This window comes from Panicum hallii, chromosome 6, assembly GCF_002211085.1.
Source record: "Panicum hallii strain FIL2 chromosome 6, PHallii_v3.1, whole genome shotgun sequence".
Classification (NCBI taxonomy): domain Eukaryota; kingdom Viridiplantae; phylum Streptophyta; class Magnoliopsida; order Poales; family Poaceae; genus Panicum; species Panicum hallii.
The window spans coordinates 36,651,653-36,664,034 of record NC_038047.1 but is presented as its reverse complement, the minus strand read 5'-3'; the positions used below and the strand labels follow the sequence as shown (position 1 = coordinate 36,664,034).

The following is a 12,382-nucleotide window of genomic DNA, read 5'->3' as shown; positions in this document are numbered from 1 at the left end:
ACGCGACTGTGCCTGCCCTGCACCGTTTCCGTGGGTCTCGCTCCTCTTACGGTGGGGCCAAGCACCGTAGAAGCAGCAGGCCACCGGCTGCACCTCTAAAAAAAAAAGCAGGCCACCGGATGCATGGAGGACCGGTGAACAGAAAACTCGAAAACCGCGAGGGGCACGCTGCTAAAAGCGGCGAGGCCTTATCCACTTGGTGGTGCCAGCTCGGACGTCGCGTGGTCGGGCAGCGGCGCGCAGTCGCCCTCCTCCTCGCGTCACGCGCCTCGCGTCGAGTCGAGTCGTCGCGGCTCCGCGGCCCCGCGCCCACCGGCTAACAAATTACTAAACCACCCCCGCTAATCCCGGTTCTGCCCTCCTAACTGCGCGCTAATCACGCGAGGACCCCCACCCTCGCAGGCGCGGCCCGGCCTTCTCGAGAAGACGCGGCAGGGCCGGACAGTCGGGCGGGGGGCGTGCTCCAGCTGTAATTAGTCAAACCCTATGCGCACCGCCGCCGGTTCCAGCCTCCGTCCCCGACACGCGGGCCCGGAACCGACGGCGCCAGCACGTGTCGGTGACTCCGGGTGCATCACCGCCGCGTGCGGGTGCGCGGCTGAGCTGGCGCGCTTTACCACCGGGGCCCGCGGCTTTAACTAACGCTATCCACTCCCGGTGCCGCACCCGCGCCCCGGGTTTGGGCCGTATTTACGTGGGGGTGCCACCTGGCGTGCTGGTTACCTAAACTAAATTTTAAAATTCAGTCCTTATCGTATCAAAACTTCGGATACTAATCAGAAAAACTAAATACAAAATAATTATAAGATGAACGCTAATCCACGAAACGAATCTATTAAGCCTAATTAATCTATCGTTAGCGCATGTTTACTGTAGCACTACATTATCAAATCATTGACTAATTATACTTAATTGATTCATCTCGCAAACTAGTCTCCATCTGTGCAATTACTTTTATAATTAGCCTATATTTTATACTAATTAATCATAACATTCAATGCGACAGGTATCCTGAAACCAAACACCTCCTGATTAGATTAAAACGGTCCTGTTATGGTCTTGTTTTATAGTGGTGCTGTTGGAGTTCCTCTCTGGCTCCCCTATAAAGTAATGGTTGATTACGGGTGTGGGGTTATTTAGATTACTAATTGGTTTGGGACGTGGTGGGGTGACGATGCGGATATGCTTGTATATGCGCCAATGCCATGCACGCTTCCACTGCACTTGCGAAAAAGTCTAAACCATGTGGGGAAGAAGATTTGGCTAGTTTAATCGCATTGTGATCCTACTTGACTGGTGGCGATTTGTTAATAGACCGTCGGTGAGGTAAAGACTTTGCGCTTTTGGGGGATAAAGATGGACGAATGCAGAGGATTTGCCTCTCTTGCTAGTAGGAAATTGCGTGCTTCACAGGTAAATTAGAAATCGATGAGCTGATGGACATGGATGAAGGTGTGTGTGCTCCTTCCGGACGTAAATAAGTGACGACTTGACATCTGCAGATCATTTAAAAATACAATTTGGACTGGTAATTGTTCTTATACAGAATGTGTTTGTAATTTGTAACAAAATTTAAAATGGTTGACTTTGGACAGCCCAAAAGCCAAAATCATATTATTTGTGACTGGTAATTTGGATAAAGATGAAGCATACGCAATATTAACACCATATATACCATCTGTTTGATGCCAAATCAATTGCAGGTTTAACCATGAGCATTAGAAGTTTTGAACCTTTTGGAAGCATGTCCATGTAGCCCTGTACACTTGTCGCCTATCCTTTGCTGTCGTGCTGTGTGGTCAAATGTTAAGTTGTTGCTGTCCCGTCTAGGATATCTTCCAATTATACAAGTGTAGTGTCCAACTAGATAACCATCTGCCAACAAAGGATAATATTAAATAATGTACCTACCGGTCTGTGATATTTTGTTAATCATGGCACCCTAAAGATTAGAGATTAGCATGAAAGCAAAGTTATAATTACTCGACCTTGACCAACTGAGGCTAAGCTATAGTTAGCACTTTCGGTTCTTGCTTATCCTCAAAGAAAATTTGGTTGGATGCATGATGTGGAGATTAAGGATATATTTATGGTATACCATGGATAGGATTTTGGTGTGAGGGGTATGAGATGGAGTGTCAGCTTTTGCGTACCTAGGAGTACGGTACACGTCTTATGGTACCCCAAAACATCTTTCCGGTGTGGCATTGTCCTAGCATAAAATGTAAAAAATGATACGGAATTCTTAAATTTATTTGGACAACCAAATGGTCTCCAAGATGTTTTCTACCACTATTTTAAGCTAGAATATGTTTATAAAGTCAAGGGTTATAATATTATGGCAATATTTTTAAAACAATTATATGCATAAGCTTTGCAATTTCAACTTCACAAATATGCCAAAAAAATTCTATCAAAATATTGACGAGAAGCACGTCGAAATCAAAGCAACATATTTCATGGCCAGAGGGATTCAAATCATTCATGTCGGATTGAATCCCTGAAATTTGGGTGGTATTTGAAAACTACTTAAATAATTCCTTTCTTTTTACCCTCATGATCATTTATATATCCCACAAAATTGTCACCAGATTTTCTATCAATCAAAATCTTAAATCTTGAGAACTAAATAGACATACAATTCTTGGGCACCTAAAAGATGTTGATGATAAAAAATTTAAGTAATTGATCTATAGGATCAAAAAACATTACTTCTTTCCCTAGAGCCAATAAATCTTATTGGATTGTGTCTATGTATGTAAATAGCCATTCGTCGAATTTGTAAAACACAAATAAGGATGTCATTATTGTTCCAAAATATGAAATCTTTAAAGACCCAAGCTGTCACCATATTTTCTCAAAATAAAAAAGTCTAAATCTTTTAAAATATAAACACTATCCAAAAGTAAAGAGTCAATCCCTGCCCTTAGACCATTGTACGTACTGTGAATAAAATATTGGACTAGAAAGGCATTCTTCTCTTGGTGGCATAAAGGGTAAATACAAGAAACCGCAGGGGCACGATTTGCTCTCTATCTCATACACACACCCTTCCTAAGTTGAGTGTTCCCTCACTTGCAAAAACCTTTGCCTAAAAAAACGAGGCGCAGAGCAATTTCTCCCCTCCCTGTCTCGACATTTCTTGCGACCTCGCCCCTGTCCCTGTCCCTGTCGACTCCGGTTTGATGTTCTCGTAGAAGTAGAGAGCGAGCGAGAGAAGCAAGCAACAGAGAGGGAGAGAGAAACTGGAGTAGAGAACGAGCCCGGGGGACCAAGAATTCGGTGTGGAAGCGGAGGCAAAGGGGAGGAGGAAGAAGGGAGGAGCGGTGAAGGGCGAGCGCGTCGCGCGTCGTGATTGATCTCGGTGAGGACCGGGTTGCTCTGTGCTTTTCTTTGCGTTGCTGTTTCTTCGAGTTTCCTGGTTGTTCGTTGCGGCGGCGTAGGTCTGCGAAAGGTTCGATCTTGGGAGCAGTTTTGATCTCCATCCATAGTTCAAGTTTAGAGCGGCGATTTTGTTTAGGGAGGTCTTTAAATTCGTTCGTTTGGTTCGTCGCGGGTGGGGAAGTTGATTTGATTTTGGCCATCGTTGGTATCCAATGAAATCTGATGTCGAAAGGGGGATTTTTAATCGAAAAAAAATTGATGCTGCCTTTCCAATCTGCTCCAGGACTTTCCCATCATACATTCTCTCGCTTTTTTGCCTTAAACATTTTGATCTGTAGTTACTACATTTTCCGTACGAAACACTGCGGTCAATTTGGCCCTTTTTGTTGCTTCGAACGTAGGACGGACATATACCTGTATACAGGGGTAGTACTTGTCGTTGCATTGTTCAATCTATATGCCCGTCGTGCCATTCCGTTTGTCAGTGAGTAATTTTAGGATGCGTGGTCCCATACCTGTCAAGTTTCATTTCTACTTTCCTCTGTTCATTTCGCATAAGAAATTACCTACTTGTTTAGATTCAGTTCATGTTTGGGCACATTACTGTCAGATTTTCGATGTCAGATGTGTACTAGTCTTACTTCAGTTACTATGCGTTTTAGCTATAGAAAGCTGATTACTATTGAGTAATTCTATTTTTGTACATGGGTAGTTCCTTCACCTAGCAACCAGTCATCTTTAAAGATACATATCTCCTTTTCCCCCACAGGGTAGAACAGCTTATTTTCCAAGGGTACAGTGTGTTATTTGTTCGATTTTGATCAGAAAGCCAAATAGTTTGCTGTTTGCCCCAATTTGTTGGCCATGCCAAGTGGTGGGTATATCTGCAGAGCAGCCATGGAGTTGTTTCAGCTGTACACTCATTGGCTTTTTGGTAGAAATTCCTCAAAATCATATCTTCGCAAGCTGTTGCACTTAACACCATCTTGCAGTTTCCATCAGCTATTCAGCTGCCAGCACGAGTTGCATGGTGTGCTGGATCAAGTTCCCATGGCTGCTTGGCCATGCCCCCTTCAATAGTATCTTGTGTAGGCCATTTCTTGCCAAACAGGTCTCGCAATAATGGCTCCTGGACCCCTCTGGATTGGGATGCCAAGTACTGTGAGCAAGTGAGGCATGAGGCTGTAGAGGTTGTTGTGCTTGATAAGAACGGTGGAGGACTGAACTGAGGGAGTGGTTGCATCATGCTGATGGGGTGTGGTAGCGTGGCATTGTAGTGGTGGTCCTGGTATTTCTATTTTTATGTTTTCGCGGAAGGGCGCGTGGTCCATCCTGTTGTTTGATTAGTTCTTTTTGGAATGGATATTGTGGGCCACAACAGAAAGTAAATGTGCTTGTGTTTTGGATCTTTGGGGAGATGAGGTGAACTGGAATTGTGCTCAAGTGCTTAGGTTGTAGAATAGCATCCTCATTCCTCCTCAATAAGGACTCAAGGTCCAACAGTTGCGTGCCTATCATCTTTTTTCTTGTTGCCGTTGTTGTGCTGGAGTGAAGTGTTACTGCGCTTGCATGAAGTGCTTTCTTCTATGGTAATATATCAAATGCAAACCATAATTTCGTGCAAACTCCGTGCAAACCAACTAACAAAAGTTAAAAAAAAATTTCAGAAAAATTATATATATACTTCATTGCCTACTCGACCACTCTATAAAATTTCAAGTTCAAATTCATCATACTTTAAGAGATTAAAAAAAGAGAAAATTTAGTAGAATTTTCTTTTTTTGTATCTCAGAATTTTTCTCTTTTTTGTATCTCTTAATATATGATGAATTTGAATTTGAAAATTTGTACAGTGGTAGAGTAGGCAACGAAGTACATCTATAATTTTTTTGAGAATTTTTTATAACGTTTGTTAGTTGGTTTGCACGGAGTTTGCACGAAATTGTGGTTTGCATTTGATATGTACCCTTCTTCTATTCCTTCGTCAATGCAACCAACTGGGTTTAAAAAACTGCATTCTGTATTTTTTAGACTACTCTGAGTGCGATCTTTTTCCGTGACCTGAGGTTCTGTGTCGATATTGTCCATATTTAGTTGCTTCAGATTCCTAATGCAGTAATGGAGTAACTTAGTCAGTTCACGTACTGTGTGTAACTAATATATTGCAGTTTGCTACCATGCACTGCAGATTTTTTTGAGCAATTTTTGTAGTTTACATCATGAACAAGTGATGCGATGATTGCAAAAATACACTCCTATGGAATCAGAATATTAGCTAATGACCGTTCCACTGTTCTTTTTGTCCATTATAGTGGGAACTAGTTATATTACACCAGTTCCAAGATTAATCTGTTACAATTGATACAGTGTGCTGAGAAATGGCAATATGTCTTATGGTACTTTACATCAAGGTTTCCTAATGTACTCTTTTTTATTGATTCACAGGAATTCAATTTGTACAGTGCTAGCTACTTTGATAAGAAGGCCCAAAGTTGTCTTGAGACCAGAACATTGAAACCATGGTTTCAAAATCATATTCAAATCTGCTAGACATGACCTCTGGAGATGGATTTGACTTTCGGCAACCTTTTAAGTCTCTTCCTCGTGTTGTAACTTCTCCTGGCTTTATATCTGATCCTGATTGGGATACAAGAAGTGATGGTGATTCAGTTGGTTCAGCATCTTCTACTGAGAGGAAAATAATTGTTGCCAACTTTCTTCCACTGAACTGTACAAGAGATGAAGCTGGACAGTTGTCCTTCTCATTGGATGATGATGCACTACTCGTGCAACTTAAACATGGTTTTTCAAATGAGACTGATGTTGTGTATGTCGGCAATTTGAAGGTTCAGGTAGATCCCAGTGAGCAGGACCAAGTTGCACAGAAGCTTCTTAGAGAATATCGATGCATACCTACTTTTCTTCCATCTGACCTGCAGCAGCAATTCTATCATGGCTTCTGTAAACAGCAATTGTGGCCACTTTTCCATTATATGCTTCCAATTTGCCTTGACAAGGGTGAGCTATTTGATCGCAACCTGTTTCAAGCCTATGTCCGAGCCAACAAACTTTTTGCAGATAAAGTTATGGAAGCAATCAATACAGATGATGATTATGTTTGGGTTCATGATTATCACCTCATGCTGCTTCCTACATTCTTGAGGAAGAGGTTACACCGAATAAAGCTTGGTTTCTTCCTTCACAGCCCATTTCCCTCCTCTGAAATCTACAGGACTCTGCCTGTAAGGGATGAAATCCTGAAGTCGCTGCTCAATGCTGATCTCATTGGTTTCCAAACATTTGACTATGCTCGCCACTTTCTTTCTTGCTGCAGCAGATTGCTAGGTCTTCATTATGAATCAAAACGTGGTTACATTGGAATAGAGTATTTTGGACGAACAGTGAGCCTGAAGATCCTTTCAGTGGGTGTCCATGTTGGTCGGCTTGAATCTGTCTTAAAGTTGCCTGCTACAGTTAGCAAGGTTCAAGAAATTGAACAAAGATACAAGGGCAAGATGCTGATGTTAGGTGTAGATGACATGGACATCTTCAAAGGAATAAGTCTGAAACTGCTCGGGCTGGAGCTTCTTCTGGAGAGAAATCCAAAGCTTAGAGAGAAGGTTGTCCTTGTACAAATTATCAATCCAGCAAGAAGCACAGGGAAGGATGTGCAAGAAGCTATTACAGAAACTGTTTCTGTGGCTGAAAGGATTAATAGAAAGTATGGTTCTTCAGGTTACAAGCCTGTTGTCCTAATTGACCACCGCATACCATTTTCTGAAAAGATAGCGTTCTATGCTGCATCTGATTGTTGTATTGTAAATGCTGTGAGGGATGGTATGAACTTAGTTCCATATGAGTATACTGTTTGCCGACAGGGGAATGAGGAGATTGATAGACTCAGAGGTCTTGACAAAGACACTAGTCACACAAGCACACTTATTGTTTCAGAGTTTGTGGGTTGCTCCCCGTCTCTTAGTGGTGCTTTCAGGGTAAATCCATGGAGTGTCGATGATGTGGCTGACGCCTTGTGCCAAGCAACTGACTTGACTGAGTCTGAGAAACGGCTACGGCATGAAAAGCATTATCGCTATGTTAGCACTCATGATGTTGCTTACTGGGCACGCAGCTTTGCTCAAGATCTGGAAAGAGCATGCAAAGATCATTACAGCCGAAGGTGCTGGGCTATCGGGTTTGGTCTGAATTTTAGAGTTATTGCTCTGTCTCCTGGCTTCAGGAAGCTGTCTTCGGAGCACTTTGTTTCTTGTTATAACAAGGCTTCCAAAAGAGCGATATTTCTTGATTACGACGGTACACTTGTACCCCAGTCATCAATCAACAAAGCTCCCAGTGCTGAAGTTGTTTCAATTCTTAACACCTTATGCAATGATCCAAAGAACAATGTATTTATAGTCAGCGGACGAGGACGAGATTCTCTTGATGAATGGTTTTCTCCATGTGAGAAGCTTGGTATAGCTGCAGAACATGGCTATTTTGTCAGGTATGCCAGTGAAAGTTATCATCGTTGCTTCATGCTGGATTCTATACCCCCTATACTTCTCACTCCTCAGGATATATGACAAAATTTATGTGTTTTCAGGTGGAGCAAAGAAGCTGAATGGGAATCAAGCTATCCAAGTCCGCAACGTGAATGGAAGCACATTGCTGAACCTGTCATGCAGGTATACACTGAGACAACTGATGGATCCTCCATAGAGCCAAAGGAAAGTGCTCTAGTATGGCACTATCTGGACGCGGACCATGATTTTGGTTCCTTCCAAGCAAAGGAGCTACAGGATCATCTTGAGAGGGTGCTATCAAATGAGCCTGTTGTTGTAAAGTGCGGTCATTATATCGTAGAAGTGAAACCGCAGGTATATTCCCTTCGATGTGCTAAGCATTTTGTTATTTCACTTCCATGTTGGCTGCATCACGTGCTAACTGAACAACTCATAACTCATGCACAGGGAGTTAGCAAGGGGCTTGCTGTCGACAAGCTGATTCGTACATTGGTCAATAACGGGAAGGCACCTGATTTTCTGATGTGCATTGGCAATGACCGATCTGATGAGGACATGTTCGAAAGCATCAACAGTATGACCTTCAACACTTTCTTATCACCCACAATACCGGAGGTCTTTGCCTGTTCAGTTGGCCAGAAGCCCAGCAAAGCAAAGTACTACGTCGATGACACCGGTGAAGTAATCAGATTGCTCAAGAACGTCACCCGCATCTCTTCTCAGCGGGAGGATGTCAGCCATGGACGTGTGACCTTCAGAGACGTACTCGATTTCGTGGAGTAGGCACCACCAGCTATTTACCTGAAATTATTAGCTGCAAAGCATGTACATTCCATTGTCTCCAGTCTCTCAATGGTTCATTTTAGGAGGTGTGTTAATCCAGAGGTCTAGAGTAGCCGACATGAATCGTCACCATTACAAGAACAGCAGAAATGTGACCCGAAGTTCTCCATTTCAAGGGTTCAGGTGATGTATGTGTAGGCAATTTTGGTAGGGAAGGAGGGCTGTTTCAGGAGGTTTGCTGTGTGAAAGCAAAGCCTGTGACTTCTACAGCCGTTGGTTGTCTGAATCTATTCTCCTGCTGCTATATTGATGATTTTGTTGGTTCTTCTAAAACTTATCACTGTGCAGTTGCTAGCTCACCATTTAGGAAGTAGCACACTAGCCCTAAGACCTGTTATCTCTATTCGCGAGCTTCCTTTTTCTCGAATAAAAAGAGCTCTATTTATTACTCGGAAATACGATTGCAACTGCCCAACACGTCTATAGGCTTTCAATCTCCACATGCCATGATGCTTTGATCGTTTAAGGGAGTTGCGCAAGCTCGTGTGCGCATGATTTCTCTCCAACGCCTCCTGAGTATGAAGCTATCCTTCCGAGACCGTCTTTGAAGTTATCGCAGTCCTTTACAAGCAAGAGCTTCAGGCTCTCTTTGTAGCGCGGGATCTTTTTCACAATCCTACAGAATCTACAGAAATCGAACCCATTACTAACTCGCCAAAAATGTCAGGTCACGTATTCCTTGTCGAAAAGTGTCGCCAATTGATGTTAGGTACTTAGGTGGCTGCAAGAAATCTGGTTCGCAGACCAGATCACAACATCGTTCAACATTCATGGTTGCTTCAACAGTCTCTGCCGACCAGCCTGCTACCAGACATGTAAAACAATGACACATTACTGGATGCTAGGGCGTAGTTACACCAGAATAACAATTGATGGCATCATCAGTTCAGCACACCACGCACCTACAATGCCCAGCATACATTAGATGCCACGACCACAATATATACCAACACTTGGTACGCAGTTGTTTTACTTATGTACAAGGCAAACACTGGTGCTGGAGCAGTATAAGTTTATTTAGTCAACGCAGCAGCAGCAGGCAAACACTACACAGGTAACATTCTTCTTCCTGAATGCTCAAAGACAGGCAATCTCAGGCTCAGAGAACCTTATTTATCTCCATGCACCCTCCTCCTGCTTATACTGTAACTACTAACAGTTAAACTACATCGTTCCTCATGACCAGAAAAGCCTGACAGGTTGGCCTCGATCATGTGATCTATCTTCTTAGTGCTGCCCTGTGGGGTGTAGACAAGCCCCATCAAGTCGTAGTCAAAGGATGGCTCCTTAGCCCCCTGACTATTGGCTTTACTACTATCCTCGTCACCGTCATCTCCAGCAAAGCTTATCAGATCCCCCTGTTGCTCAGTAGGAGCAAGAGGAGCTTTGTTGCAAAGACCAATGTTAGGGGAAGTGCTAGTCCTGCGTAGCTCAGGACGACGATAAAGCTTACGGGGAACTTCTCGCTGTAACCTAACAGTAGGGAACACCACGGCAAGATAGCCACGACTAACTCTGACCAGTTTAAGCAGGAGGGTGAAGGCCATGGAGCTAGCAACTGCGCTTTTTATGTCGCAGAAGCTGATCAGAGTTGCCTTCCTCTGGGTTCTCTGGTATTGCTTCTGCATCCTGCTGAAAAAGCGGTTGATGGAGATTTCCTGCCTACATGTTTCAGATTGAACTATATTAATTTCTTCATGTATTGATCTCTTCTGAAGTAAGAATGGAAGCAGAAACATACTCACATTGATCGGGTAAAAATGACGAAATAAAAACCCGATTACTGAACCGAGTAGTGCACAGAATATGGCAATGACCGACACCGATGTAGTACCCAAGCCTACAAAATCACGAGATGAACATCAATATTGTGATATTGGCACAGCTTTTAGAAGAAATCATTAGCAAGATCACTGGAGCAGCAACTACAGAGGCCATTTAGTGGAGTGGTTAGTGGTATATATTTATAATCTTCCCCAACGAAAGCAGAGCAGGGATCACAGAACATCATATCACTGTTGTAACTAAAACAGTGAGGCATTGCTAACATAGTGTAGGGGAAAATAAGTTTTGAAACCAGAAACGAGGGGTGTTGAGGACAAACCACATTGTCAAATTTGAACCACGTAAAACATTCAATCTGTTATTTTTAAGTTAAATGTGGAAGCATTTCCAACAAATTATAGAGTATATGAAATACAAGTTGAATGATGGATGAAAACCCTGATACTGATGCATGTCCACTTGAGGGCTGAGGCAGAGCACACATAATCAAGAAAGATGCTTATATACACTGGAAGAATAAGCACATTTTAGCAGTGGCGGAGGGCAGATTAAAGCTGAGATATGGCACAGGTAAGCTAGACAGAGCTCCAAGCCTCGATTCATGGTGGCATTGTAGAGAAAAATACTGAAGAAAGCATGCATGTATAAGAGGATGAGACACTGCTAGCAAAACAAGGTACCGGCAACGGCCACACCTTGCCATACCGGGAGCTCCGCCACTACATTTTAGCAACCTTTGTGCACAGATAACCACACGCTTATTTGTAAATTGAAACAGTAGCACTACAACGGATAGATTTTGCTGATATAACTATACTAAAATATAAGGGTTTACCGTGCCTATGTAAGGGTAAATGTTAGAATATGTTGAAGGTCCATTTAGCATTTACCTGAATGTGTGTCATGCGCACAGTCTTCTGGCTTCAGATTGATTTGTCTAATCAATCGGTTCCCTCTGTCAGCAACTAACAATGCACATATTTTGGGGACATAAACGAGCTCAAAATCTGTTGAGAAGGTAGCATTCTGTGCCGGTCCATCCCTGCGACCAGACCCTGATGACAGTCCTCCGGCAATCGTAGTAGTAGAACCTACCAATAGAAATTCGTAGCAAGAAATCAGGAGAAAGGAGGAAGTATAACCTACCACTATATCCCTTTCACATAAAATCCAATTGTTCAGATAAATGCATCAGAAATCCCAAGCGTGCAGCATCACCTCGAAAGCGAGAGACGTATGCCATTTCAAACGTAATATAATTGCACCGCATCAGTCACAGGAGGCCCCGGCCACCAACCAAACACTCCCCGCACCACATCCACCGCACCCTAAACCTAGGCTCGGAGACCAAGGAACCGAACGAAGCACGGAGGAGGGCGGGCGGACTCGGCCACTCACCGTCGGGTGCGACCTTGCGGACGACGCCGTGGAGATGCCCGGCGACGCGGGCGCGGTCCGCGACGTAGACGTTGTCGGCGGCGTCGACGGCGACGCTGCGCGGGCGGTCGAAGGCGGCGGCAAGCCCGCGCGGCTCGCCGGGGGTGGGGAGGGCGAGCGTGTAGAGCGCGGCGCCGGCGGAGTCGAGGAGGAGGAGGTCCCCCGCACGGGGCCGCGGGAGGACCGCGTAGGGGTGGGGCCCCGAGGCCGGGAGCGGGTTGAGGTCGGAGAAGGTGGTGACCGCGTAGCCGTCGTCGAGGACGGGATCGGACGCGGCTAACACCGGGAGGAGGAAGAGGAGAAGTACGATGGGGCGGCCGGCGGGAGGCGGGGCCATGGCGGGATGCCGCACCGATGAGAGGTCGGGTGGTGTGGCTAGTGGGGGGAGTGGGGAGTGGGGAAAGCAGCGTGAT

At 44.3% G+C, this 12,382-nt stretch overlaps 2 protein-coding genes across 3 annotated transcripts; one reads left to right on the top strand and one right to left on the bottom strand.

The window, feature by feature from the left end:
• Window positions 1-3,092: 3,092 nt before the first annotated feature.
• On the top strand, window positions 3,093-9,024 carry LOC112896405 (probable alpha,alpha-trehalose-phosphate synthase [UDP-forming] 9). The gene is made up of 4 exons (XM_025964362.1): window positions 3,093-3,364; window positions 5,830-7,885; window positions 7,985-8,258; window positions 8,352-9,024. Exons 2-4 carry the CDS (start codon window positions 5,904-5,906, stop codon window positions 8,685-8,687), a joined length of 2,592 nt encoding a protein of 863 aa, XP_025820147.1. The 5' UTR covers window positions 3,093-3,364; window positions 5,830-5,903; the 3' UTR covers window positions 8,688-9,024.
• A 537-nt stretch (window positions 9,025-9,561) lies between these two features.
• On the bottom strand, window positions 9,562-12,382 carry LOC112896406. 2 transcript variants are annotated; one of them, XM_025964363.1, is made up of 4 exons: window positions 11,931-12,377; window positions 11,423-11,623; window positions 10,493-10,587; window positions 9,562-10,405 (listed from the first exon to the last, which is right to left on the bottom strand). In XM_025964363.1, the coding sequence occupies exons 1-4, from the start codon at window positions 12,304-12,306 to the stop codon at window positions 9,857-9,859; spliced, it is 1,221 nt and encodes a 406-aa protein (XP_025820148.1). In that variant the 5' UTR covers window positions 12,307-12,377; the 3' UTR covers window positions 9,562-9,856. The 2 variants fall into 2 exon arrangements, with proteins under 2 accessions (XP_025820148.1, XP_025820149.1); XM_025964364.1 differs by having other exon boundaries at window positions 10,059-10,409; window positions 11,931-12,382.